Source organism: Hordeum vulgare, chromosome 3H, assembly GCF_904849725.1.
Source record: "Hordeum vulgare subsp. vulgare chromosome 3H, MorexV3_pseudomolecules_assembly, whole genome shotgun sequence".
NCBI classification, from domain to species: domain Eukaryota; kingdom Viridiplantae; phylum Streptophyta; class Magnoliopsida; order Poales; family Poaceae; genus Hordeum; species Hordeum vulgare.
The window spans coordinates 374352634-374380579 of record NC_058520.1 but is presented as its reverse complement, the minus strand read 5'-3'; the positions used below and the strand labels follow the sequence as shown (position 1 = coordinate 374380579).

Below are 27946 nucleotides of genomic sequence, written 5' to 3'. Positions count from 1 at the left end.
CTATTAGCATTGCGCGCGATCCTGTGAAGCATGAGCTCACCAAGCACATTGGTGTTGATGCTTTTTATGTGCGTGCTGGTGTGCAGGATCATGTAGTTGCTCTTCAGTATGTGCCTTCCGAGTTACAGTTGGCGGATTTCCTAACGAAGGCCCAGACTAGAGCGGCTTTTATCTCTCCAAACTCAATGTTGTTCATCCACCATGAGTTTGAGGGGGGGTGTTAGAGTATATATAATATAGCCATGCCCATTGTATAAGGGGTTATCTGCATATAGTCCACACCTGTACATGTATATATATCGGCCTATGGCCTCATGGGAATACAAGTTGCATATTCCTAACAGTAAGGAAGCTTGACATATCAGCGCTCACAATGCATACAACAAAGAGACATACAAGTATCTTTTTAGTACTTCACATCAGAAGTTGTTTAAGACTAACTGGAATTGTGCAAAAAATAACATTCATAAATAGATATTTCTACAGAACATCAAAAAAGTAGTCCAAACCTTGTCCAATTTCCCAGATTGAAAGCCCTGTCCCCCAATCTTGCGCTTCATCCAAACGTACAGAAAGAGACAATAGCGTTGGATAAAATACAGCATGCCTCACACCTTTATCCGAATATATAAAAAAATGCTCTGAACTTTTGTCATCCCATTGCAAAGATGGCTTATACTTCTCAAGTAAATGAATGAAATCCCTTCCAGTAATAGAACTACCCCCACCACCTGTGTATGTAGATTAATAAGAAACAATAATTCCAAATTCATGCCAAACATAAGCTATAAGCAAGAAACATAATACACCGTGCAACTAACAAAAACCACCTGCTACCAATGGTAAACAATATTCCTACTGAATTTTGAGTGTAATGTCATAATATGGGTCAATTAGTGACATTTCAAGCAAACAGGACACCAACACAACATGGGTGGCCTCTCTGTTTCACATGGCAATGTAAAAAGACTCATTTCAACGGCAAGGGGGTGAAAATGAGTATAAGTATATACCTTTAGAAAATAGAAAATCATTCCCATAGAAATTCATCCCAAGGAATATCATGTGAGAATGGCCTTGAGAAGCAGAACCCTTGGCTTGAAGAAGTGTTGTTAAAGAATATTGTATCCACTTCAGAGGTGCACTGGGGCCAGGGTTTTGTGGTCCAGAGAAGTCATATGTCATAAGAGAAAAACCATCTACTGAGTCAGCCAACTGCAGGAGATCTTCTGGTCCAAAGTCTTGATTGTTGGGCCCTTCCATCCGTGGAGCTGGGATAACATAAATTAGTTCCAAATGGTTCCTGGTACTTGATTTTGAACTGAGAGAATGCAAAGCCTCGCCCAGCTGCTTAACAAACTGAAGTGCCTGTGGCATGCAACAAAAATGTTGAATGAATTAAAAAATGGCCCCAAGAATGCTACTCCCTCTGATCTCAAACTGCTGTTACTTTAGAATTCATGCAGTCAAACTTTGACAGTTATTATATACCAAATGATCAACATTTATGATATGGTAACGGTACTTTTTCTTGAGTAAAACGGTAACGGTACTAGGAGATTACTCCGGAAAAGTATATTTATATCATAATTCTTTCTTATTTTCAACTAAAATATTTTAAAAAAAGTAATGTTCGATTTGGCTATGCTATGCTATGCCTCAGCAATCTGGAAAACCAGGGTGCCGATGTAGGTTAAGTTCTTCCTTTGGTTAGCTACCAAGTCTGACCCAAATCCTCGCTTGGATCAGCTCATCAGGTAGCATCCCCATGACAAACATGATCTTTACGGATTGGCCTGGTCCTCTATGATCGCCACGGTGCCAACATTTTTACGAAAGGGAGTGGCTTCCATAACACAATTTGACATCTCACTTTTGCCACTCTTAGCTTTGGACAATACATCACGAATGCCATTCCGTGGCAAAAACAATAATTTTTTGTTTCACTTTTGCCACTCTTAGCTTTTGACGATGTATCACAATTGCCACTCCAGAATTATTGTTTTTGCCACAGAATGGCAATTGTGATGTATTGTTAAAAGCTAAGAGTGGCAAAAGTGTCAAATTCTAGAGTGGCATAAGCAAAGTGGGCAAAAAATGGAGTGGCAAAAACAAAGTTTTCCCTTCATTGATTGGTCAATCTGGAAGCAGCGGAATCACTTCATCTTCAACAGCAACCACCCAAATGTGCAGCTGCTTGTTAGCATTATTGAGGAGCAGGCGCATGCATGGGCTGGCAGGTGTGTGTGGCCTTTGGTTGTCCTGCCTACAGGTGCTAATTAGCCATGCACCTCTCGATTTAGTAATCCTAACCAGGATGGGAAACTTTGTCAAATTTCTTTACTATCAATGCAACGACGCACAGCTCTTTTACAACAACGACAACCAAGCCTTTCAGTCCCAAACAAGTTGGGGTAGGCTAGAGTTGAAACCTATAAGATCTCGAAGCCAAGTCATGGCTCTGGAACATGGATAGCTAACTTCCACGCGCCCCTGTCCATGGCTAAGTCTTTGTCGATATTCCAAACCTTCAGGTCTCTCTTAACGGACTCCTCCCATGTCAAGTTTGGTCTACCACGACCCCTCTTAACATTCTCAGCACACTTTATCCATCCGCTATGCACCGGCGCTTCCGGTGGCCTCCGTTGAATATGTCCAAACCATCTGAGACGATGCTGGACCAGCTTCTCTTCAATTGGTGCTACCCCAAGTCTCTCTCGTATATCATCATTTCGTACCCGATCCTTCCTTGTGTGGCCACATATCCATCTCAACATGCGCATCTCTGCTACACCTAACTGTTGGATATGTCGTCTCTTGGTTGGCCAACACTCCGCGCCATACAACATCGCAGGTCGGATAGCTGTCCTATAAAACCTGCCTTTTAGCTTTTGTGGCACTCTCTTGTCACAGAGTACGCCAGAAGCTTGACGCACAGCTCTTTTGAGTATTAAAAAAATCGGGACTGCCGATATCCAAAATATGTAAATAAGGAGAGAGGTAGTTGCTGTAGAGATAATTTAAGAATGACTGCAATAAGCAGTTACCCTCACTAGGCCACCACAGCACCCCCATTGTAGCATTTTTGTTCTTTTGCTACAATTGTACTGTTAGTTGTAGAGTAATCGAAGGCTTGCTGTGATCTATACCAGCTACAGTATTCCCTTGTGTCAGCACCAAGACATTGGTGCTGACAAAGGCCATTCCGGGCAAGAGGAAGCTAAAGGAAAGCGGGAGCGAGTGTTCAAACCGTATTGGGCTGTGTCGTTGTATGGGCTGAGGCTTGGTTGAGTTTGGGTGTCGTGGAGTGTAAGCAAGGTATATAACTCGCAGTGCCGTGAATGGCTAATTCAGCTATCAAAATGAAATCAGTCTGAACTTTTCCCTGTCTCACTGTTCTTCCCCTTCCCCAAGCTACCTTCTCCCAGTCTGCAATTCTCTCTCTGTATCGGTGATTCGTGATCCTTACGCGGATACGGGTTATTACAGTTGGTATTGTTAGTGTACTATATATATAGCCATTTAGCCTTTTGTATTTATTCCATTGTATAAGGGGTTCTCTGCATATTTCCTGCACCTGTACATATATATATAGTGGCCTATGGCCCTGTGGGAATACAAGTTGCATATTCCTAACAGGTATAAGATGTCAATTCGATCCTGAGCGCCTCCACAATGGCGCAATCCCTCGATCATACGCGTAAAATCCTGAGGAACGTGGCTGATGGTCTTGCGGCTTGATCTGGCGTAAATCCGGATTCAGCTTGGTTGATTTGGGAGAGGCGCAATGGCTCCGACGAAGGAGAACAGGCAGACTCGGCTGGTGCTGGGAGCCATGGAGTCCTTCGAATCCAGGTCCTCAAGCAGCTGGAGGCGCTGACTGCAGTCAGCGAGAAGATGGACAATACTGATGACATCACGGCGCCCTTGGATGGGTTGGACCTGAAGTTTGCCGAGCAAGTAGATCGTCTGGATGTGGTACAAGGTAACGTGAATCTCACCCTGAAGCCCATCGGCTAAGTGCAGCAAGAGCAAGTCATGGCGGCACAGGAGTTCAAGTCCAAGCAATTGCCGCGTGCTTCGTCATCAGCGGAGGAGGGCATACTCAGAAAGGGCATATGTATAGTGAGCTAGCTCAATCTGAGATCTCGAGCAGTGTAAGAAATTTAGGGTTGTGGTCTACCCCCTATTCCTATGCGCTTATCCGTGGTGCCGCTCACAATTCGCATCTTTGAGGCTAGGGGTAGACCACAACCCTAAATTTGTTACATTGGCATCGGAGCTAGGTTCACCATCGCTGATGCTGATCGGCCCATGCTCTCACGATCTTTGTGTTGTGCGTGATTGATTCCGCTGCGAACTCGTATACATAGATCGATCCGGTCTGCCGAACGTGAACTACGAGAAGCCGCCGGACGATTCCCTCGCTGACGCCTCGCCTCTTTACCTCACGCAGCACGTTCGACGGTGTCGCTCCATCACGTCAGATGATTTTGTCGCCGTGTGATTTCGGCTGTTGTGGCTATATGGATCTGTCGCTTGCAGTACATATTTCCTGTTAAGATGCCGAGATCCATCCACAAGGATCGCACGACTGATGCTTAATACTCTGCATCTGCGTGGATCTGGTCCACGGAATCCCACAAGCCTGCGGTTGCCTCTGCTGTATTCACCGCCTACAGTTTTCACAGGGATCAAGGAATCTGCAGCAGAACACGTGGATATCGAGTAAGGAGTAGCTCGGTTGGAACTTCTCTCAAACCCAAAGAGTAGCTTGGTTGGAACTTCTCTCAAACCCAAAAGAGTGTACTCCGTACTGGTTCCACTTATCACGTGGACTGAGAAAATCAATTGGGGCATAGCCAATTTACGTCCTCAATCATGAAGGTTGAGGTCGCTATACTTTGTTTCTAATATTATTTATCTACACTATGAAGAGCAAGGAAGATTGGAAAGGGAACTACAGGCATTGTCTTGCACCTAGAACGAGGAAATTCTTGCATGTTTACAGGAATTGAGGAATTAAGTCAGCATGCTTCTGATTCACTTGATTATACAGATTCAGATTTTTGGCACAACCGTATATCAACTCTCTTCACGTCACAAATTTCTCGGAATGGCTACTGTTGTTATTAACCTATTTGCCAAGGAACTGCTGCTGCTATTGTAAGGTAGGTAATGATTTCATGATCAAAACAGTACGATCTTCAATGTCGACTGTCAGCCACACTCGACGGTGTATGCTGGAATTTGGTGTAATCTGGAACTAGTACTCTTGCAAAGGAGGAATACAGATGCGACATATACACCGCCATGTCGGTTGTGTCCGAACTACTACTAGTTTTTTTGCTCTCGTAGAATCTTGATTACAGCTAAACTCAAGCTGGAAGACGTTCAAGAAAGGGAAGGAATTAAACATATTATTGCTGATGCACATGAATGAGGAAATATCTGAGGACAATGGTTTTCTTTTCCGGTCTTCACCAGAAGTTGACGTTACTTATTTATGAAGGAAGCAAGGAAAATATTTTAACTCCTTGGAAGAAATTTAGGAGGACTCCAAATCATAAATGTGTGGATGGACTGCGCACCAAGCAAATGATTACATACTGAATATTGCTATGAAGGAAATATTATGCGAAAAATTATGCATACTGAAAAGGGATTTCAGAAAAGTCTTATTATGAGGCATCACTTGTGTACGGAGGAATATGAGAGTCACTCCGAGGACAAGGAAATTTGATCTTCATTTGCTGGTATGTCTAATGATAACATTTGCGTTATATATATTATTTGTGGATACTTTTTCAAATAGTTGAATTAAGGTGTTGGTTCATATACATCATTTACTGCTGGAATATCATAGTAACTTTATTGGCATGCAACGATCTCAAAGAAAAATTGATGTACTTTGGATTGGAAATTATGCCATGAAACTTCCTTCTGGAGGAAAACTATTATTGTTATAGGACACTATGTGTAACTTCCATAAGAAGGAATTTGATTTATTTTTATATCTTGGAATCTATTGATTATGACATACTATTTGGAAAAGGAGGAGCGGAAATATTGCTCAATGGTCAAATTAGTGCATTATGGATTTTCACACAATGGTATATCTTTCTTGATGTCCATTGGAAATTGGCAAACAAATTTGTTTATTTGGAAAGTGTTTGAGTGCTATATATGTAGCCATGTAACCTTTCGTATTTACCCTATTGTATAAGGGGTTTTCTGCATATTACACACTTGTACATGTATATATACTGGCCTATGGCCTCCTGAAAATACAAGTTGCATATTTCCTAACATGGTATTAGAGCTAGGTCAATTTTTTGCACGTCGCAACTCATGCTGTTGATCCGCTCCGCGCCGCCACTCTCCTCCATGGCCATCGCTCATCGTCGCCCTTCTGCCGTGTGGATCGCAGGACTGGGCCGGCTCCTCCTTGATCCCGTCGCCAGCCTCCTGTGTTGGATCCCGTCGCCAGCCTCCTGTGTTGGATCCCGTCTCCCCGATCCAGTCTCTGCTGGATTCCGTCGCCCGCAACTCGTGTTGTATCACGTCCACGTCGCTCGTCCTCCGCTGCATCCGCTGCCGCGCCGGTCCTTCGTTGCAGCCGCCGCCGCGCCGGTCCTCCGCCGCCCCTAGGCCCGCGTCGGTCCTCTGCCACCACCAAGCCTATCTCGCCCTCGGCGGATCTCGCTGCTGCTGCAGCAGCACTCCGCCATTTCCTCTAGGCCGTGTGGATTTCCAGATCGAGCTGCTGCTGCTGCAGCACTCTGCCGTTCCTCCAGGCCGGGTAGATTTCCAGATCGAGCAGCCAACGTCTGCTGCAACTCACGTTGACTGAGTTCCCTTGGTAAAGAGAGAGAGAGAGAGAGAGAGAAATGTCTACGCCAACGCGCAACGTTGCAGTCCCTTGCTTCCCGGTGACTCCTGACGGCTGTGCTGGTAGCTCTTCTGCTGGTCCTCCTGCGAGCTCCACATATGGTGATTGTCACTCTACACCGACTCCTCTCGCGACTTTCATCGGTGTATGTCGCTCTTCCCGACACCTCTCGCGACTTTCACCGGTTGTCCTAGTGCCTATGACTCCACGGACTGCGCTTCGTCCACGCGTCTTCCCTTGGCACTTTGCCAACGATACTGGGCATGCTACACCGCCATACTTAGCGGCTTCCACATGTGGTGGTGGTCTCTTCTCTCCTCGTGCCACTACGCCACCTACTTCAGTTGTGTACTTCACCGAGGACGAGATTGCGCGACTTCACGCCATGCTGATTGCCTCCGGCTCTCTATTGTCGGGTGCGTCTACATCGACATCTTCAGTTGCGCCCCTGACTGGGCAGGAGATTGGGCGATTTTGACGTCTGCTAGCTCCATCTTTTGGTTCTTCAACGACAGGTTTTGTTGGTTCTGCTACGGACTCTTCTGGCATTGTGAGACCACCTTCTACACAAGCAGGTACATCTCCGTGGATTCTTGATACTAGAGCATCTTTTCATATTTCTCATGATTCATCAACCCTATCATCTACTCGACCTCTCGATTCTCCTGTTCATGTTCTTACTGCTGATGGTACTTCTCTCCCGGTTACTGGCCGAGGCACTCTTACCACTGCATCTTTTCATGTTCCCGATGTTGCTCATGTTCCTCGGCTTACCATGCAGCTCATTTCTGGTGGTCGGATTGTTGACTCTAGTTGCAGGGTCATTCTTGACTTTGACTCATGTTCAATTCTGGACCGTCACACTGGTGCTCTTCTTGGTGCTGGCCCTCGGCGCCGTGACTCTCAGGGTCTCTGGGAGCTTGACTGGCTTCACCTTCCATCCGCTGCCACCGCAGCCAGTCTCCACCTCCGTTGCCTTGTCTACCAGCTCTTTTCAGCAGTGGCATCATCGCCTTGGTCACTTATGAGGCTCTCGTCTCTCATCCTTAGTTCGGCGTGGTCTTGGGTCCGTCTCTGGCGGTGTGTCTTTAGACTGTCAGGGTTGTCGGCTTGGTAAACAGGTTCAGTTACCTTATCCTCATAGTGAGACTGTGTCTCAGCGTCCTTTTGACCTTGTTCACTCTGATGTCTGGGGTCCAGCTCCCTTTGCTTCGAAGGGATGCCATCGCTACTATATTATCTTTATAGATGATTTCTCTCGACGTACGTGGATATATTTCATGTCTTCTCGTAGTGAGGTCTTATCTATCTATAAGCGTTTTGCTGCCATGGTTCACACTCAGTTCTCTTCGCCTATTCAAGTGTTTCGTGCTGACTCTGCTGGAGAGTATATCTCCAAGATGTTGCGTGGATTTCTTGTTGAGCAGGGTACTCTTGCTCAGTTTTCTTGTCCTAGTGCTCATGCTCAGAATGGCGTGGCTGAGCGCAAGCATCGTCACCTTCTTGAGACGGCTCGTGCGATGATGATCGCTGCCTCTCTTCCGCCTCATTTTTGGGCTGAGGCTGTCTCCACTTCCACCTATCTCATCAATCTTCAGCCATCCATTGCTTTGCAAGGTGGCGTTCCTTTCGAGCGTCTTTTTGATCGTTCTCCCGATTATTCGACGCTTCGTTTGTTTGGTTGTGTTTGCTATGTTCTTCTTGCCCCTCGAGAACGCACCAAACTGACCGCTCAGTCTGTTGAGTGTGTCTTCTTAGGCTATAGTGATGAGCATAAGGGCTATCGTTGTTGGGATCATATCGGTTGTCGGATGCGTATTTCTCGGGATGTGACTTTTGATGAGTCTCGTCCCTTCTACCCGCGCCCATCTTCCTCGATTTTTCAGTGGAGGATATCTCTTTCCTCACTTTTCCTGACACGCCTATCACCCCCATCGAGCCTTTGTCTATTCGTTCTGCTACCCCTGACTCTCCATCTCTTGCCGATTTTCGCCACCATCTCCCACGGTTTCCTCACCTAGCATGTCATCGGATTCTGCACCTTCATCTCCAGTGATTTCTTCGTCTCCACCCCCCGATTCTACCTTGGTGATTCCTCCTTGTATTCTTCCATCTTTTCCTCAATATTTCACTCGTCGTTCACGTAATGTGGACGCCTTTGCGGATGTGTCGTCCTCCTCGTCTCAGCCTACCTATGGCTTGCATCCTCGTCCTCGTCCGCCTGTTGATCGCCTTGGATTTTCCATCGCTTGTGCTGATGTTCTTGAGCCGACTTCTTATCGTGAGGCTGTTGTTCATCCTGAATGGCAGTTTGCGATGGCAGAGGAGATTGCTGTTAGAGTTATAATATAAGTCATGTACCCTTTTGTATTTATCCCAATATATAAGGGGTTTCCTGCATATAGTCCACCACCTATACGTGTATGGCCTACGGCCTCATTGGAATACAAATTGCTTATTCCTAACATGGTATTAGAGCTAGGTCAATCTTTTTACACGCCGCAACTCGTGTGATTGATCCAGCCACCCTCCTCTCCTCCCCGATCGTGTCGCTGCTTCTCCAGATCCAGCCCTGTCCCGTTCGTCCCGCTGGAAGGGCTGCTCCCGATCTGGTCTCCCTCTGCTGGTTCCCGAGCGCCCCTGACTCCATCTGCCGCAAGGAGGGCCTCGTGCTGCGCTGGCCAGGATCCCGCGTCGCCTGGGAGGGCTTCAGCGACGGCCGCCAACAGCCGCGTCACCTGGTCCGTGCACCGCCCCACCACCATCTTCGGCTTCTCCCCGCGGAGCGCAAGGAACGTCGTCGCCAGCCTCTACGTCTATGCCGCCATCTGCCGCAAGGAGGGCCTCGAGCTCGCACGCCGCCGCCCGCCGCGAATTCTCGCGCCGCCCCTGGTATTGCGCCGACACCTGTCGGCCGCTGGTACTCCATCTGTCATCGCGCCGCCCCTGGCCCTCGACTCCATCCGCACCAGATCGGTCTGAGGCTCTCCAGATCAAGGTCAGGGACCTCCAGAACGATTCCAGATCGCATACGAGGCTCTCCAGATCGCGGTCTCGTTGCTCTCCCAGATCGCGGCGGCTCCCCCATCGCCAGATCGAGTCCTGCTGTCTGACGCGGTTCGTTGACTAAAAAAAATGTCTGCTTCATCCGGCTACGTTGTTGTTCCTCGTTGTCCGGTGATCTTTGATGGCACTAATTACACCGAGTTCATTGGCTTCATGCGCATTCACATGCGTGGCATCCGCCTATGGGGTTTTCTTTCTGGCGAGGTCTGTTGTCCGCCATGCCCGGTTCCTCCCGTGGCTCCCACTCCGCCGACCCCACCGGCTCTTCCTGCGGATGCTCCACAGGCCGCAAAGGATACGGCTAAGCTTGCTGGTGAGGCCGCTATCCGTGCTTATGATGAGAAGATTTTGGCTTATGAGGAGGCTCTTCAGACATATCATGGTGCTCTGTCTGCTTACACCCAGTGGCTTGATGATGATGCTCGTGCTGCAGTTGTTCTCACTGCTAGCGTTTTGCCTCAGTTTGCCTCTGAGTTTCTGGGCCTTCCTACTGTGTTTGAGATGTGGACTCGCCTTCGTCAGCGCTATGAGCCCTCGGGTGATGCCTTATACCTCTCTATGGTCCGTCAGGAGCATGCTCTTCAGCAGGGTGACTCTACTGTTGATGACTTCTATGCACAGAGTTCGGCTATCTGGCGCCAGCTTGATTCTCTCCGCAGTGCTGGTTGTCGTACTTGCCTCTGTTGCCAGGCTATCCAGGCCGATTTGTAGTTTCATCGCGTCTACGAGTTCCTGTCTCGGCTCCGTAAGGAGTTTGAGCCCCGGCGTGCTCAGTTGTTTGCTCGTGGTCGTATCTCTCTCATGGAGGCGCTTTCTGAGATTCGTGCTGAGGAGACTCGCTTACGTGGTGCTGGTTTGCTGGAGGTTCCCTCGGTGCTCGCTGCTCGGACTTTTTCTACGCCATCTGCTGCACCGACCCCTTCTCGCTCGAGTGCTCCGCCGCTCTTGCCCACTCCTTCTGGAGGCTCAGGTCGCCCCCGTCCACATTGTGACTACTGCAACAATGATGGTCATATTGAGTCCCACTGCTACACGAAGAAGAAACACTTGCGCAAGGCGCGATCATCCTCTAGAGCGACTTCGTCATCTCCTTCGACAGCTTCAGCCATCGCTTTGACTGAGCAGGATATTCTTAGACTTAAGCGTCTGCTCGCTGCTTCAGGTTCTTCCTCGACGGGTACTGCTGGTTCTGTGACTGAGGCTTCCCGCACTGAGCAACCACCTTCTACACAGTCAGGTACATCCCCATGGGTTCTGGACTCTGGAGCTTCCTTTCATATGACTTCTAATTCTTCCACTTTGTCCTCTCTTCGATCGCTTGATTCTCCTGTTCATGTCCTCACCGATGATGGTACTCCCCTTCCTGTCGTTAGTAGAGGCACTCTTACCACTCCTTATTCTGTTCCTGATGTTGCTCATGTTCCTCGACTTACCATGAATCTGTTTTCCGCTGGTCAACTTGCTGATTCTGGTTGTCGTGTCATCCTTGACCTTGACTCTTGTTCTGTCCAGGACCGTCGCACGCACACTATGGTTGGGGCTGGTCCTCGCCGCCGTGATTCTGAGGGTCTTTGGGAGTTGGACTGGCTTCATGTTCCTTCCGCTGCCCACTCTATCGCCAGTTCTTCCGCTTTGGTCGCCTCGGCTACTGGTTCCTTCCAGCAGTGGCATCATCGACTTGGTCATCAGTGTGGTTCTCGTTTGTCGTCGTTAGTTCGTCGAGGTCTTCTGGGGTCTGTCTCAGGAGATGCCTCTTTAGAGTGTCAGGGTTGTCGTCTTGGCAAGCAGATTCAGTTACCATATCCACATAGTGAGTCAGTGTCTAAGCGTCCTTTTGATTTAGTTCATTCCGATGTATGGGGTCCGGCTCCCTTCGCTTCAAAAGGGGGTCATAAACTATATTATTTTCATAGATGACTTTTCTCGTTACACATGGCTTTATTTCATGACTTCTCGTAGTGAGGTGTTGTCCATTTATAAGCGCTTTGCTGCCATGGTTCATACTCAGTTTTCTTCTCCCATTCGTGTGTTTCGTGCTGACTCCGCTGGCGAGTACATTTCTAAGATGTTGCGTGGTGTCCTTGCTGAGCAAGGGACTCTCTCTCAATTCTCTTGTCCTGGTGCTCACGCTCAGAATGGCGTGGCTGAGCGCAAGCATCGTCATCTTCTTGAGACAGCTCGTGCATTGATGATTGATGCCTCTCTCCCGCCCCATTTTTGGGTTGAGGCCGTCTCCAGCTCCACCTATCTCATCAATTTCCAGCTTTCCACTGCTCTACAGGGTGGTGTTCCTTTCGAGTGTCTTTTTGATCGATCTCCCGATTATTCGATGCTTCGCTTGTTTGGTTGTGTTTGCTATGTTCTTCTTGCCCCCCGCGAATGCACCAAACTGACCGCTCAGTCTATTGAGTGTGTCTTCTTAGGCTATAGTGATGAGCATAAGGGCTATCGTTGTTGGGATCCTATCGGTCGTCGGATGCGTATCTCTCGGGATGTGACTTTTGATGAGTCTCGCCCTACTACCCACGCCCATCTTCCTCGACTTTTTCAGTGGAGGATATCTCTTTCCTCACTTTTCCTGACACACCTATCACACCCGTCGAGCCTTTGCCTATTCGTTCCGCTCCCTCTGTTTCTCCACCTCCAGTCGATTTGTCGTCACCATCTTCCACGGTCTCCTCGTCTAGCATGTCACCTGATTCTACACCTTCATCTCCGGTGACCTCTTCGTCGCCACTCCCCGATTCTACCTTGGCGATTCCTCCTTCCATTGTTCCATCTTTTCCTCAGTGTTACACTCGTCGTTTACGTTCTGTGGATGCCTCTGTGGATGTGTCGTCATCCTCGTCTCAGCCTACTTATGGCTTGCGCTCTCGTCCTCGTCCGCCTGTTGATCGCTTTGGCTTTTCCACCGCTGGTGCTGCTGTTCTTGAGCCGACTACTTATCATCAGGCTGTTGTTCATCCTGAATGGCAGTTTGCGATGGCAGAGGAGATTGCTGCTCTTGAACGTACAGGTACGTGGGATCTTGTTTCCCTTCCTCTCGGAGTCCGTCCCATCACTTGTAAGTGGGTCTATAAGGTTAAGACCCGCTCCAATGGTTCTCTTGAGCGTCACAAAGCTCGTCTTGTGGCTTGTGGTTTTCAGCAGGAGCATGGTCGTGATTATGACGAGACTTTTGCTCCTGTGGTTCATATGACCACTGTTCGTACACTTCTTGCCGTGGCCTCTACACGCCACTGGTCTATCTCTCAGCTTGATGTTAAGAATGTTTTTCTTAATGGTGAGCTGCGTGAGGAGGTGTACATGCAGCCACCACCTAGGTATTCTATTCCTGATGGCATGGTATGTCGTCTTCGTCGCTCTCTCTATGGCCTTAAGCAAGCCCCCCGCGCCTGGTTTGATCGTTTTGCCTCTGTGGTGACTGCCGCTGGTTTTTCCCCCAGTGTTCATGATTCAGCATTGTTTATTCACATTTCTCCTCGTGGTCGGACTCTCCTTCTACTCTATGTTGATGACATGGTCATCACTGGGGATGACCCCGAGTATATTGCTTTTGTTAAGGCTCGTCTTAGTGAGCAGTTCCTTATGTCTGATCTAGGACCTCTTCGCTACTTTCTTGGGATTGAAGTTTCTTCTACCTCTGATGGCTTCTTTATATCCCAGGAAAAGTATATCCAGGATCTTCTTGCTCGTGCTGCTCTTACTGATGAGCGCATTGTTGAGACTCCAATGGAGCTCAATGTTCACCTCTCTGCTACTGATGGTGATCCCCTGCCTGATCCGACGCGTTATCGTCATCTTGTTGGCAGTCTTGTTTATCTAGTTGTCACTCGTCCGAATATCTCTTATCCGGTTCATATTCTGAGTCAGTTCGTCTCTGCTCCCACATCGGTTCACTATAGTCATCTCCTCCGTATCTCAGCTTGAAATCTTCGCCGCTCTCTCTATGGCCTTAAGCAAGCCCCCGGCGTCTGGTTTGAGCTTTTTGCCTCTGTGTTGGCTGCCACTGGTTTTCCAGCAAATGCTCATGATCCGGCACTGTTCGTTCACCTTTCTCCTCATGGTCGGACTCTTCTTCTTCTCTATGTTGATGACATGATCATCACTGGTGACGACCCCGAGTATATTGCCTTTGTAAAGGTCCGTCCTAGTAAGCAGTTTCTTATGTCCGATCTTGGACCTTCGCTACTTTCTTGGGATTGAAGTCTCTTCTACCTCTGATGGCTTTTTTATATCCCAGGAAAAGTATATCCAGGGTCTTCTTGCTCGTGCTGCTCTTACTGACGAGCGCATTATTGAGACTCCCATGGAGCTCAATGTTCACATCCGTGATACTGATGGTGACCCCCTGCCTGACCCGACGCGTTATCGTCATCTTGTTGGCAGTCTTGTCTATCTAGCTGTCACTCGTCCGGATATCTCTTATTTGGTTCATATTCTTAGTCAATTTGTCTTCGCTCCCACCTCGGTTCACTATAGTCACCTCCTTCGTGTTCTCCGATATCTTCGGGGCACGATCTCTCACCGTCTATTCTTTCCTCGCTCCAGTTCTTTACAGCTTCACGCCTATTTGGTGTTGGCTTTTGAACGTGCGTATGCAGCTGTACAGGCGTGCCTACGCGATTCTTGCTTCGGCCGGCTACTTGACGGAACTTGCGTAACTAGCGACACGAATAAAACTGATAGATGGATTTGATGGCTAAAGGCTCGTGTCGTGCCTTTGCTTTGTATTGCTTTTCGTTTTTCTGGTGTTACAATCAACACCCCTAGGGTGTCTTTTATACACGTCCACAAGGGACTATAGAAATAGACTAGGACTAGGAATCCTAATACTACTAGGACTCGGTTTGGCTTTCTTTCCTAATCCTAAAGAAACAACATGATTAACTTCTACATTCGGATGCTACGTGGGCTAGTGATCCTTCATATCGTCATTCACTTTCTGCTTACTGTGTTTTTCTTGGTGGTTCTCTCATTGCCTGGAAGACGAAGAAACAGACCGCAGTTTCCCGTTCGACTGCAGAGGCTGAGCTGCGAGCTATGGCTCTTTTGACGGCAGAGGTGACTTGGTTACGGTGATTACTTCGGAATTTTGGTGTTTCTGTCACTACACCTACTCTGCTCCTATCAGACAGTACAGGTGCTATTAGCATTGCGCGCGATCCTGTGAAGCATGAGCTCACCAAGCATATTGGTGTTGATGTTTTCTATGTGCGCGCTGGTGTGCAGGATCAGGTTATTGCTCTTCAGTATGCCTTCCGAGTTACAGTTGGCAGATTTTCTGACGAAGACCCAGACTAGAACACAGCATGGCTTCTATCTCTCCAAACTCAGTGTTGTTTTCATCCAGCATGAGTTTGAGGGGGGGTGTTAGAGTGCTATATATGTAGCTATGTAACCTTTCGTATTTACCCTATTGTATAAGGGGTTTTCTGCATATTACACACATGTACATGTATATATACTGGCCTATGGCCTCCTGGAAATACAAGTTGCATATTTCCTAACAGAAAGGATAACTCTATATGGAGGAATACCGACAATGGGAACACGTGCTTGGTATTTTATTACATACTCCCTCCGTCCCAAAATTCTTGTCTTTGTTTTGTCTAGATATGAATGTATCTAGTCATGTGTTAGTATTTAGATACATCTATTTCTAGACAAACGTAAGACAAGAATTTTGGGACGGAGGGAGTACATCATCAACGACTTGGTCACATATCTTGGAACTAGATGAATTGGCTTATTGGTTCTGGAATTCTAAACTTTAGTGGGAGGACTTTGGTGTTTTGTGAAGCATATATACTGGACATTTTTACTGGCACACCTTTTATTAAGGTGGAAGGAGATTACAAAAGGAAACTTCATATCATTTTTTTATACAGTTATGGTATTTTTTCCCACTCCCACTAGAGGCTAGATTATTTATTTATCACATTCATTGATAATTGCACTTGATATGGTTATGTTTATACTATTTGAAATACAAGTCGGAATGTTTTATTGTGCTTGTCACATTACGTACTGAAGTGGAAAATCAGTTGATTAAAAGATATCAAAGTTTTAACAACTGATTGGTGGGGGAAAGTACATTTCAGGAATATGTCAATTGAACATGAAAAAAGCATGGAACTATTCACCATTGTAATAGACCGCACACTCCGCAATTAAATGGAGGAATTGAATACTTTTACTACCATTTGTTTTTTGGAGGAAGCATCACATATATATTGTTGGTTGTCAATATCGCACAGTCACCTGGCAGGGAATTCTTAATTACTACAAAGCATACACCAAGAATTTTTCATGGTTATTCTAGTGGATCAAAGGTTGTTTCCTTTTTATTTGGAAAAGGAAAACTGGTGGGAAAGTAGGAACACCATAATTATTATGATTAAAGGGTGGAATTATTGACAGGCATACTATAATATAATCTTGACCCCAAAGGAAACTACAAGTGGGAGGAATTAACTTGGAATTTAATCTCTGGATAATTGTTATGTATTTTATTTTTGGGGGAAGTCACTCTAAATTTTAGAGGAATCTTTAAATTCTCTTAAGAAGGTTTTCTCATCAATGACAATTATGGGCGGAAGAACTGCGGGAAGGAATAAACTCAATGAGGAATTATATAGATTGGGAACTTATTATCACACCAAGAAACCACAAGCCCATTGATTATAAGTGGTTTTATTCATTTGTGAGGAAATTTTGGCTCATTGGAATATTATAATGTCACTCTTGCTATTCAGTTCTTCACACAAAGGGAAATATACCTTGTGGAAACTCTCTCTCCTGGAATTTGGGAAAGAGGAACTAAAGACATGGTTTGCTAATTGAATATATTATAATGTATGGTCTTATAACAAGCTTCACATCAACGGAATGGAAGGGTCATATGGTTTTCTCAATGAAGCAAGGAGGTTATCTAAAAATGTAAGTGTAAAATATTTTGCTTTATTATTGTATACGTTAACATTGTTTTGTTGTTTGCAACGATAAAATTACATTGATGGAAGTGAAAGTTTGGTCATGTTTTTTGAAATGTTTTCTATGGAAAATTGCAAACTTGTTAAAGTGGTTGGAACCAAACTCAGTGAGGAATTACGTTTGAACTCGTGAGGAAAAAGGGATAATACATGGTGTTGAAATTTACTGTATCTTCATTATACAATCATACCTTAGCTTCCGGGATTTATGTTGCGGTAAAGTAGTGGAAGGAAAGACAAGAATCTAAGGGAATGTCACACATCATATTAGATTGTGGAAAGTGCATCATAACATGTCACTTGTTAAACACATTGAGGAAGTTATTATTGTATCTACGAGATAAGAAATAAGTCCAAGTACGCAAATTCAATTTTATTTTTGTAGTACTAATATAGTGCAGGTTCATTGACTAAAGTCAGGAATTTCATTCAAACATTGTTACTTATGGAACTTCATTTACGGATCGGATTTGATATTTATGTGGTTCTGAAAATTATTCAACATGGTTATCATATATTTTGACTCAATGTGGAATTATTCGTATTATTGATATATGTGACTGAAAATAAATGATGCGGAATTTTTACTTGAGGAAACAAAATACTCAAGGTGCCTGTAAAGGTGGAATTGCACTCGAGGAAATAATACTTGGGACGCCGAGGACAGCTATGCTGGAATAATTAGGCGGAAACTAAGGTCTCTAGTGATCTTAGGGGTCACAACAAGGAAACATATTGAAGGGAAGTATCACCATATATATTTTCCTGAGTTTTCAACAGTGTTAATATGATTGTTGATCCCCTGACTAAGCCTCTTAGTCAGGAGGTATTTGGCAACCATGTTAAGGCCATGGATTTACGAATATTTGAATGATCGTTTTGGACAAGTGGGAGATGTTGGAATTATGTGTCCTGCAACTATATTCAGATAATAGGAATTGCTAATATTCGGAATACCTCATTATGGAATTATACATGTATTTATACATGGAATTACTTTACATGATTATCATGGAATTATTACTTGTTGGAACGTACTTAAGTTATATGCTTAAGGAAGTTGGTCGATCATCAATGGAATACAATATACTATTTATATTGGACAAACTACCCGGGTACACTGATGATTGGAAGGAGCTAGATCGTATAATTAGATTACAGCCCTAATATTGATCTACGTAATTAGAGGAATTTACACTCTATTATGGCACGTTGCTCACAAGCGTGTGCTCCGGAGACATAACGGGTAAAATCCGTTAACAGACAAATATGATCGTGGTTGGTAATTTGATCTGGACTCTATCCCGAAAACTAGTGGAAAATACTAGAATCTTATATCTGTACAAGAGGTGGACTCTTTGGAAAGACAGTATAAGAAGGTCCCTACCCCTAGCCTCAAAGATGCAAATTGTGAGCGGCACCACGGATAAGCGCAGAGGAATAGGGGGTAGACCACAACCCTAAATTTCTTACAAGCAGGACCTATGATAATCATGTTAAGCTGGTGAGGCAACTAATAATATTGGAGCTATGGCACGAAAAACAGCGACGGGTTGTGCGATAAAAACAAGAGATTCAATTGTATAATGCTCAAAAATAATTTCTAGAAAGAAAAACCAGGCGTTTCTCCATCTTCAGTTTATACAAGTGCTAAATCAACAAGGACCTACGGTCATATAATCATAGAAGTGCCTCGAGATTAGTTTGTTTAACTAGTTTACTTCGTAAAGTAATTCAGCAATAATAAAAGAAAGCAAACCACATATGTGACAAGACTCCGCGAATGCATGGATTGCATACTATCCCAGATGGTGATGCAAAATTCTTTGTTAGAACCATAGTAGAGATTATTAAGGTATGGTGGTAATGAATTACCAGTTGGCGCAGCTCTGGATCATCTAGCACACCATAAGCAGCCCATCTTGACCAGGATTCCAGCACAACACCATCATACCCCTTATCCCTATTAACCGACAGTCAGACATCAAACTGACGATCATAAGAATACCTGCATCTGGAATGCAACAAATAAAGGTTTTCTTTTACCTGCATTCGCTCACTATTAGTTCAATGGTTTTGTCCCTTGGCTTCTTTTTCAGAAGTACAACACCAGGGAATGCCTCTAAGACAACTCTTGGCACTACCTAAAGAACAAGCATAAGAACCAGAAACAAATTATACTAGGTAGACAACATAAAATTCTGTTAGTTTATCGTCAATACTTATGCGCACTTATGAACATCCTGGAGAGAACAGATGCTTGGCCAACATAATACGTATGGAACTCCCTATTTAGCAAGACAGGCAGATAATTAATTTACCAAAGAACCGTCATTTTGAAGTTCTGAGACCCATCCAGCATCATAATTGTGCTGTCCTTCCAAAGATAGCTTATTCCCATCACTGGACAAAGAACACGTTAGACAAACAACTTGATGAAACAAGATAATTGGAAAATGCATCCAGGGATGGAAACCACATACCTCTTCAAGTCATACCACACTGGTGATACATGAGTAAGCTTCGTGCTGAACAACTTTGCCATATCATAGCCTTTAGAATTCCTGCAGGGAAGTTCATTGCACAACAAGTGTATATGGAAAAACATTAGACAGATTAAGATTTACAACAATCAAAAGGTATTGCTAAATGCCAATTATACATCCTAGTTGTTTCTTTTATGTATGTAGATCTAGGTCTATAGTCCTTATAAAGGAATAAGTTTCAAGACCTTACATTCCACATATTAGATAACAAACCTAGCCTCAGCTCTATTCCCGTTTTAAGATCTGATATTAACCCTCAATTACCTCCCTTTTCACACTAAGAATTAACTATATGCTAATTGGGTTTCTTCTGATCTGAAGCAAGTTTGATGTTTCTTTAAACAAAGAACATTCGCTTTGTTAAAAAAAAAACTGTTTTTTGTACTGCAACTCCTAGCATGGTGTGGGCCTTGAACAAGTTAATAGAAAATAGATACAATGGTAGAAAGTATATATCCACACATGCTAACTCTACTGGATCGAAATTCCTACTGCCCACATGGACCAGTTTGAACTCTCCGTCGAATATCTAAAGCCATGGTTATACCATTATGTCAGGTTACAACATCCTCTTTCAGGGGGGTGCTGTGTCAGGTTCTTGGAGGTTGAACTGGCCCTCCTGGGCACCCCCGCGGGTGAAGTTCTTCGTTTGGCTTGCTTGCCAAGACTGTTGTTGGACTGCTTAAAGGCTTGTGAGCCGGGGCTTGTAGCACCACCCACGTTGTTTGTTCTGTGACCAGGTTGTGGAGTCCATGACTCACATACTCACAGTTTTCCCCTTCTCGCGGACCTTGTGCCACAAGGTCCTATCCGTATCAGATCAACCCCCGCCGACGCGATGCCGGCGAGGACTTCGTTTAGCACCTCCTCGGTGATTACGCAACGCAGCCTAGCATCACCGCTTTGCTCGACATGATCAAGTCTGAGGCTTGATCATTGGTGAAGGCGAGGGTGGTGGGCCTAGCCACACTTCTCCCAGCAGTGTCTTCTTAGCCGTGTTGCGATTTTGTTTTTTGAGGTGTTGTCCATACACTGTACTTGTAAGTTGTAACGAACAATTCTCTCTTTCTATCAATTCATCAAGAAGCAAGCTTTTGCGTTTTCTCCCAAAAAAAGCTTATACCATTGTAAATTTGTAGTCAATAAATTTCACTCTATCAACCAAGGGTGGAGCTTCATGAGGACCAAGTTGGACCATAGCCTTCCCATTGTAATTGCTTTTTTAAAACACCAACTAGCCAGTAAGCAGGAAAAAATGTTGATTACTGTCGGTATTGCTGCAGTATTCTGGACCATTTGGAAATATGAAATGAAGCATGTTTTGACAACAAAAGAGTCACTGACCTTTTGTGTTTATACATCTAGTTGCTTACTGGCTGACAATTGGTCGATCCTACAAAAAGGGAAAATTGCAAGGCACTGAGAAGGGGAGTAAAGCTGTTCGAACAAGTAGCACATGAAGCTCACCATTGCTAATGACCCTGAGGCCAAAGTCGCAAATCTTTGGGTGGACAACTGATGGACTCCCAATTTTCGGCGGACTCTGGGCCCGCATGATGTAGAGGATTGGCAACAGCTGGCCACCGTGTGTTTGAACAATACGCAGTCCAATGATGAGGATATGGTGTCCTGGAGCTTGGGAGCTTGGAACCATCGGGCAAGTTCTCCACAGGTTCTCTATACAGAGAAATCTTTAAATCGGCTCCACGAGCCAAGAGAGGGACATTTGGAAAGCAAGGATCCCGACCAAGATTAAGATCTTCCTTTGGTAAGTGGCTAGGAACAGAATTCCGAGCGGCGACCAGGTTCTCAAAAGACATGGGCCAGGGGATGGGACGTGTGTGTGGCGCAAATAAGACGAGAGTTGTGACCACATTCTCTTTCGGTGTACTGTGGCCAAATTCATTTGGAGTGTTATGCGAGATGCCACGGGTGTTCTTGGAGCCTGGCGGGCTTTGCTAATCTCCGTCAATTGATCCAGGGAACACATGGGAAGGATAGGAAAATGGCATGGTTCATCGAGCTGACTAATTGTCTTTTTACAGCTATGGAGAGTTGGAGACCGTGGGGGAGACAACATGACCGATGGCAGCATGATCGGCTCACCAACAACCTCCTCGCAAGAAGTCAAGTGCTATGTGCTGCCTCAAGATGGGACACTACTTGCTAGAGGAGCCACCCATGCTTAGGCAGTACTTGTAGTGAGGCTCGCCCGGCGCGACACCTCTTTGTATCGTTCATTTGTCAGCATGACATTTCATTTCTGTTCACTAGCGCTGCGTCACTGTGTCTGGTCATTTATGAGTTTATGACCCTGTATCGAACTCCCTTTATTTTCTGCTACCTTGTTGTTACCGGAAAAGGCTTTCGTCCTGCTTTATATATAAAGCAACGATCAACAGCAGTCCAGTACAAATGCACACCACCACAACACACTCACACACCCAAGGCAGGATACAAAGGCGCCGAGCACAGCTACACCATCCTTAGCACGAAGAGATGAAGCCGCATACGACGAACCGTGGACTCCAAGGCGGCGCCTTCAGGAAGGAAAAGACACCGGAGCGCCACCACCGCCCGATCTGAGGATCAGAGTTTCCCCTGGAGCAACACGGCGGACAATGAGAGCCACAACGACGCCTTCAGGAAGGGAACGAGCTTCGCCGCCGCCGGTCCGTCCGAAGATAGATCAGGTTTTCACCCCGGCCAACACTCACCGCCATCGAACGCCACACCCCGGCTACCACGCCACCCACACGACCATGGACACCGGGCAGCACCAGCGACGGCCTTTACCCACGAGCACCGCGCAACCACCACCAGGGCTGCCACCCCGGCATCCAAGACCTTGACACCACCTCACCCAAGCCACGTCGCTACCCCAACCAAAGAGACGAGCGGAAAGGCCCTAACTTTCACACCCCTAGGCAGCCCCCAGCGCCGAGACCCAAAAGGCCGGCCAAAACTAGCCTCCATCGACCCGTCCTGCTGCACCGGGCGCAAGATGAGCTCGGTCCTGCGGCCGGACGCGAGACGAGCGAGGTCCAGCGGCACCGGGCGCGAGACGAGAGATGGACCGCAGCTGGGAGAGGCCCAGCCCTTCGACGAAAGTTATGCCCGAACGACGAAGAGAGGAGTCGAAGGCCGACACAAGCCACCTATGGACGAGCCAACGCCGGAACATGCCAGCCGCCGCAGCCAGCCTGCCAAGCTGTCGTGGAGCCACCCACGGCCGGAGCAGCAGCCACACCGAGCCACTGCCCAACCCACGCCGCCCGTCGAGCTCCCAAGCGTCGGAGCCGACGGGAACACACCGCCCTCGTCCAAGTCTGGAGGGTCGGGCGCCGGTAACCACGGCACACAGCACCCAGCGCATGCCTGCATGCAGCCGACCCCAGCTCCGCCCTGTGCCGCCATTGGTCGCCCCTGTCGGAGAGACGCCGCATGCCGCAAACGGGAGCCGCACGCCGCCATATCTGACTGTGCCCAGACCAGGCCGCCACCACAGCCCCGGGCGCGAGCCCGCCCCGTGAAGCCCATCGCACCGCCGCCAAGCTCCCGTGACCCCGCCGTCGGAGCCCGCCACCGCGCTCCTCACTAGCACGACGCACCGCCGGAAGCCGTTGGCCCGCGCCAACATTCCCCGAACACGGGGTGAAGGAGCCCCGCCGCCACCGACAGCGGCGGGCTTTGCCCATCAGCGTGGCCCGGCAGCGGCGAGGGAGGGAGGGGGGCAAGGCCCGTGGGCTAGGATCCCCCCCCCCCGTTCGCCTCATGGGAGCGACGCGGGGAGGGAGAGCCTCACGAATTCAAGGTTTGGCTAGAGTCTACCTTGTTGTTAACCGTAAGAGCATCTCCAACCGTTCGGCCCCCCAGGGGCTCATTAGCGCCGCCTAGGGGTGCGTCTGCGAAAAAATCTGCGTGGGGGGGCTCGGTTAGTCAGGTTCCCAGCCGCCCCCCAAGGTCGCCCCCCAGCCGCCGATTCCGGCCCACTTTCGACGCAAATTGGCCCACTTTCGACACAAAATTGGACCATATTCGGCATGCTTCGGCACAAATTCAACAGATGCTTATTTTTATCACATAGTTCATCACAGAAATCAATACAAATCAAAATAGTTCAACAAATCAATACAAATCAAAATAGTTCAACAAATAAAAATTCATAATTCATCACACATCGAGCTAGGCGTTGTCCTTGAGCCTCCATAGGTGCTCCACCAAATCATGATGCAGTTGTTGATGCACCAGTCGGTCTCGGATCTCCTGACGCATGTTGAGGAAGGCAGCCCAGGTTGCCGGTAGATGGTGATCAACTTGGGCAAGAGGACTCTGCCTGTAATATGGTTCAATGTCAAACACTGGCTCTTCCTGCTCGCTCTCAATGATCATGTTGTGCAAGATGACACAACAAGTCATGACTTCCCACATTTGATCTTTCGACCAGGTCTGAGCGGGGTACCGGACAACAGCAAATCGAGATTGGAGCACACTAAATGCCCGCTCGACATCCTTCCTGCAAACATCTTGACACTTGGCAAAGTAGGAGTTCTTGCCTCCTGGCACAGGGTTTGAGATAGTCTTCACAAATGTGGACCATCTCGGATAGATGCCATCTGCTAGGTAGTATCCCTTGGTGCAGTGGTACCCATTGACCTCGAAGTTCACCGGAGGAGCATGACCTTCAACAAGTTTCGAGCACTGTAGTATGTTGATGTCATTATGAGTTCCCGGCATACGAAAGGAGTGCCAAATCCAGAGGTCATGTGTGGCCACTGCCTCAAGTACCACACTGCAAGTTTGTACATCCCCTGCCAAGCAAATGGATAGATTTTCCATTTCCAATGCATGCAGTCGATACTTCCAAGCATCCCAGGAAATCCTCTTGCTGCATTCTGTGCTAGGATCCAAGCAGTGTCTTCAGCATTGGGTGATCACAAGTATTGAGGTCCAAACACTACCACCACTGCCCTGCAGAATTTGTACACACACTCAATGGTGGTGCACTCGGCCATGCATCCATAGTCTTCCAGTATATCACCGGGAGCTTCGTATGCAAGCATCCTCATAGCTGTCGTGCGCTTCTGGAGTGAGGTGAATCCAAGTGTGCCGGTGCAATCCTTCTTACACTTGAAGTAGTTGTCGAACTCCCTGATAGAATTCATAATCCTAAGGAAGAGCTTCTGACTCATCCAATAACGGCGCCGAAATATTTTCTCGCAGTGCAGTGGAGCGTCGGAGAAGTAGTCGGAGTAGTGCAAGCAATAACCTTCCAGTCGATGCCTCTGCTTTGCCTTCAGCCAGCCGACGTCGAGCCACCTCGCCGCGGCTTTGCGTTGCTCGCGAACAGGCCGGCCAGAGCGGCGAGGACCATGAGGTGATCTTCGTCCTGGGCGTCGGTATCAACTTCCTCCTCCAGCAGCACCGCGAACGCCTCCTCGTCGTCGGAGTCCATCGCCGAGACAAATTGCCGAACACCTAGCGGGCATGGTAGGAGCGCAGCCGCCCGTATCCCCGCTTGCGTGGCCAGAGCGCCGAAAAAGCTCGCCCAGAAGCAGGGGGACGATGCCGCGGCGAACCATCTCTTTCTCGCCGGGGAGGTGGCCTTTCTAGCAGCGGTAGACAGGTGGGCGGCACCGGGATCGACACGGCGGCGAAAGGTGTAGTGCGTGCGGGGGGCGGATCTGGAGGTGGAAAAAATGTTTTTCGTCTGACAGTGGTGACCCACGCGCCGTTTTCCCTTCCGCCGAAGCCCCCAGGCGCCCCCAGTGCACTGGGTTCGGCCTAGGATCGCCGGGCCAAAAAATGGGCCGAAGCGGCGAAAATTGGCGTCCTGAGGGTGCAGCTGGGGGGATTTTTCGGCGCCGGCGAAAAAAAACATGCCCTGGGGGGCCTGTTGGGGGCGCGGCTGGAGATGCTCTAACGGCCTAGGTTTAAGGCCAGGATATGCCTCCGTTCTAGAAAAAACCTCCTGCTGCTGAAGATCCTTGTTGCTGTGCATTCCAAGGAGGGAAGATCAGCTACACTTCTTTTTGCTTTGGCCCTGAACATGGTCTCTATATTGAGACGCATGTGGCTGTGTACTATGGCTTGGTGCAACATTCGGCCTCTTGCCTCTTTAGATAAGTTATTTCTTTCTTTAGTTTTGGTTTGGCTGAAAGGAACTTGATTGGTCTCTAGTAATGGGAATCCGAGGGGGGAGATCAGCTACAGTCCTCTTCTTATAAAAAAATGTGTTCTAGTCGACTTATCTGACTCAATTTGCTTGGGATAGGATTGAAATCACAGAGAAGTACAGCCACAATGATATTCCTATGAGATTTAAGAACTTAAAATAATTGCAGAACCGATGTGCAATGGTTATCTTCATTGTTTTTTCTGCCGACCAATCACACAGTAGTTTTTTCTGCAGACATTGTTTTTCGAAAGATAAGGAGAGAGGGCAACAAGTGTGCTCATGAACTAGCTAAGCTTTCTCAGATCAGTGGTAGAGGGGCGATCTTTTTGGGCCAACTACCTCCGCATCTGGAATTGCTGCTGCTATCTGATTGTAATGATGATGATGTTTTATTAATATAATTGCAATCTTTCCCCTAAAAAAATCGTCTAAATTTATTCAAATGCTATAAACTCTATCTAACTTGATGTAGCAGTTGATTTAGCAGAAATGACGCACCAGGGGGTCACGTAGGCCAGGACGGGGTTGGGGAAGTGGCGGCGCGACTGGTTCTCCGAAATTCTAGCGTGCTCCTGCAGACGGTACCGAGCGGCCCGACGGAAAAAGAAAAAAACATGGCGTCAGTGCCGATGAACTCTCAGCTGGAACGACTGGACCGACCTTGAGGAGGCCCTTACGGCAAGGATCTCGCCGGCGGAGACTTGGCGCTTGACTAGGCCGCGATCATGGACGGAGAGTGGGGTCTTCCGCGGCATTTGGGGGTAGGAAGGGGATCGGGAAAGGCGGCCGGTGAAGTGGAGCGCTGTGAGGACGAGGAGAAGCAGGAGAGGGACGATGAAGGCGAGGCGGAGGCGGGGGCTAGAGGGGGAAGCTCGTGGCCCGCTTGGGCGGGAGGGGGACGGCGAGGGGTCGCGACGACTCTGGCGATCCCGCCTCCGGGGTGGCATTTCTCCGGCGGCGACGAACTGACAGAGCGATGCGGCGACGAGGTGGAGTGGAATTATTTTTGAGAAAATTTCATCACACGTCCTCTTTAGTCCATGTAGTTGCACCTTTGGCGTACTCTCAAAAAAAATATCCAAAATACATTCCTCGTACTTGTCATGTGGGTTTACATACAGTACAATATACGATTTTGTGTATGTATTTGCTTAGTTGACGTTTGACTGGCTTCGCCACGTATGCTTTGACCGACAACTCAGCTCAGAATCATCGCTTGGCTGCTATACGCTTGTAAGCCACGGGGTTTTTGCAAATTCACCACGCATTAACAGAAATAGACCTGGTTGGACCGCACCCGATCACCACCTGCTCCGGTGTTCCTCCTTGATCGCCCCTCCCTTGTTCCTCCTCGCTCACCCGCCGTCGATGTCGATGTGGTGCCCTCGAGCTCACCGGCATGCCCGCGTGCGGTGACGGCGACATGAGCTCGTCGTTGGATGCTGAGCCGCCGTCGTTCGCCCCCTTTGATAAAGTAGTGCGCGACGTCCTTTTGCCCCGATGCGCCATCCATCCGATGCTGACCTCCCACTTTACGGTACGCCGTCGTCGTCCCGCCCTTCTCCGGTAGCTCATGGAACGATAAATGATGGAACGGCTCCGTGATGTCTTCAATTGCGTTAGTTTGTTTGGGGTTTTGCTCTGTCGTCACGGATCGAGGCCACGGGCTTGTAGGGTTTTAGGTACTCCAAGTAGGATTTAGCAGTTGTAGCAGCAGATTACGATTAGGGTTTCATGGGTGCGGTTAGTGGGTGAAACAGAAGTATGCTTTCATATGATTAGGATTTGTCGGTGCTGTTACTTAAAGACTTGGTAATTTTGCTCAAAAAAGTGTGTCACTTTCATATGCATTTATGCATTTTGTTGACCATAGTGCAAACAAGGTACACGATTTTGGATGTCACATATCATGCATTTGTCCTGTGGATGACTGTTGATTTGACAGTGCAAATAAAGGTCATATGTCTTGTTTTTATTCTACAGATGATTGAAGTTTTAACAAAATGTCAAAAAAAAGTCTAAAGATTGCACTGTGTGATATAACTGTCAAACCATGTCTGAAGTTTGCACTGTCTCTTTTTACTAACACTCGTGTAATTTGTGTGTATCAAAATGTATGAATATTGTGCATATGATTGCATTACTGTATTCATATTCTGAAGACTGCACATTTTACACTTTGGACCATCTATTTGTACATGTTTGAAGATTGCATTGTCTGAACATTGTCAATGTACTTGTTTTGCAGAACCCAAATGCAACTTCTTCT

The 27946-nt window shown here is 47.3% G+C and overlaps 1 protein-coding gene across 1 annotated transcript; it reads right to left on the bottom strand.

The window, feature by feature from the left end:
- Positions 1-338: 338 nt before the first annotated feature.
- LOC123443898 (chitinase domain-containing protein 1) lies at positions 339-26670 on the bottom strand. Its single transcript, XM_045120447.1, has 8 exons — positions 26355-26670; positions 26176-26249; positions 19437-19517; positions 19275-19356; positions 19000-19097; positions 18829-18916; positions 1014-1368; positions 339-731 (listed from the first exon to the last, which is right to left on the bottom strand). Exons 1-8 carry the CDS (start codon positions 26622-26624, stop codon positions 481-483), a joined length of 1299 nt encoding a protein of 432 aa, XP_044976382.1. The 5' UTR covers positions 26625-26670; the 3' UTR covers positions 339-480.
- Positions 26671-27946: the final 1276 nt, after the last annotated feature.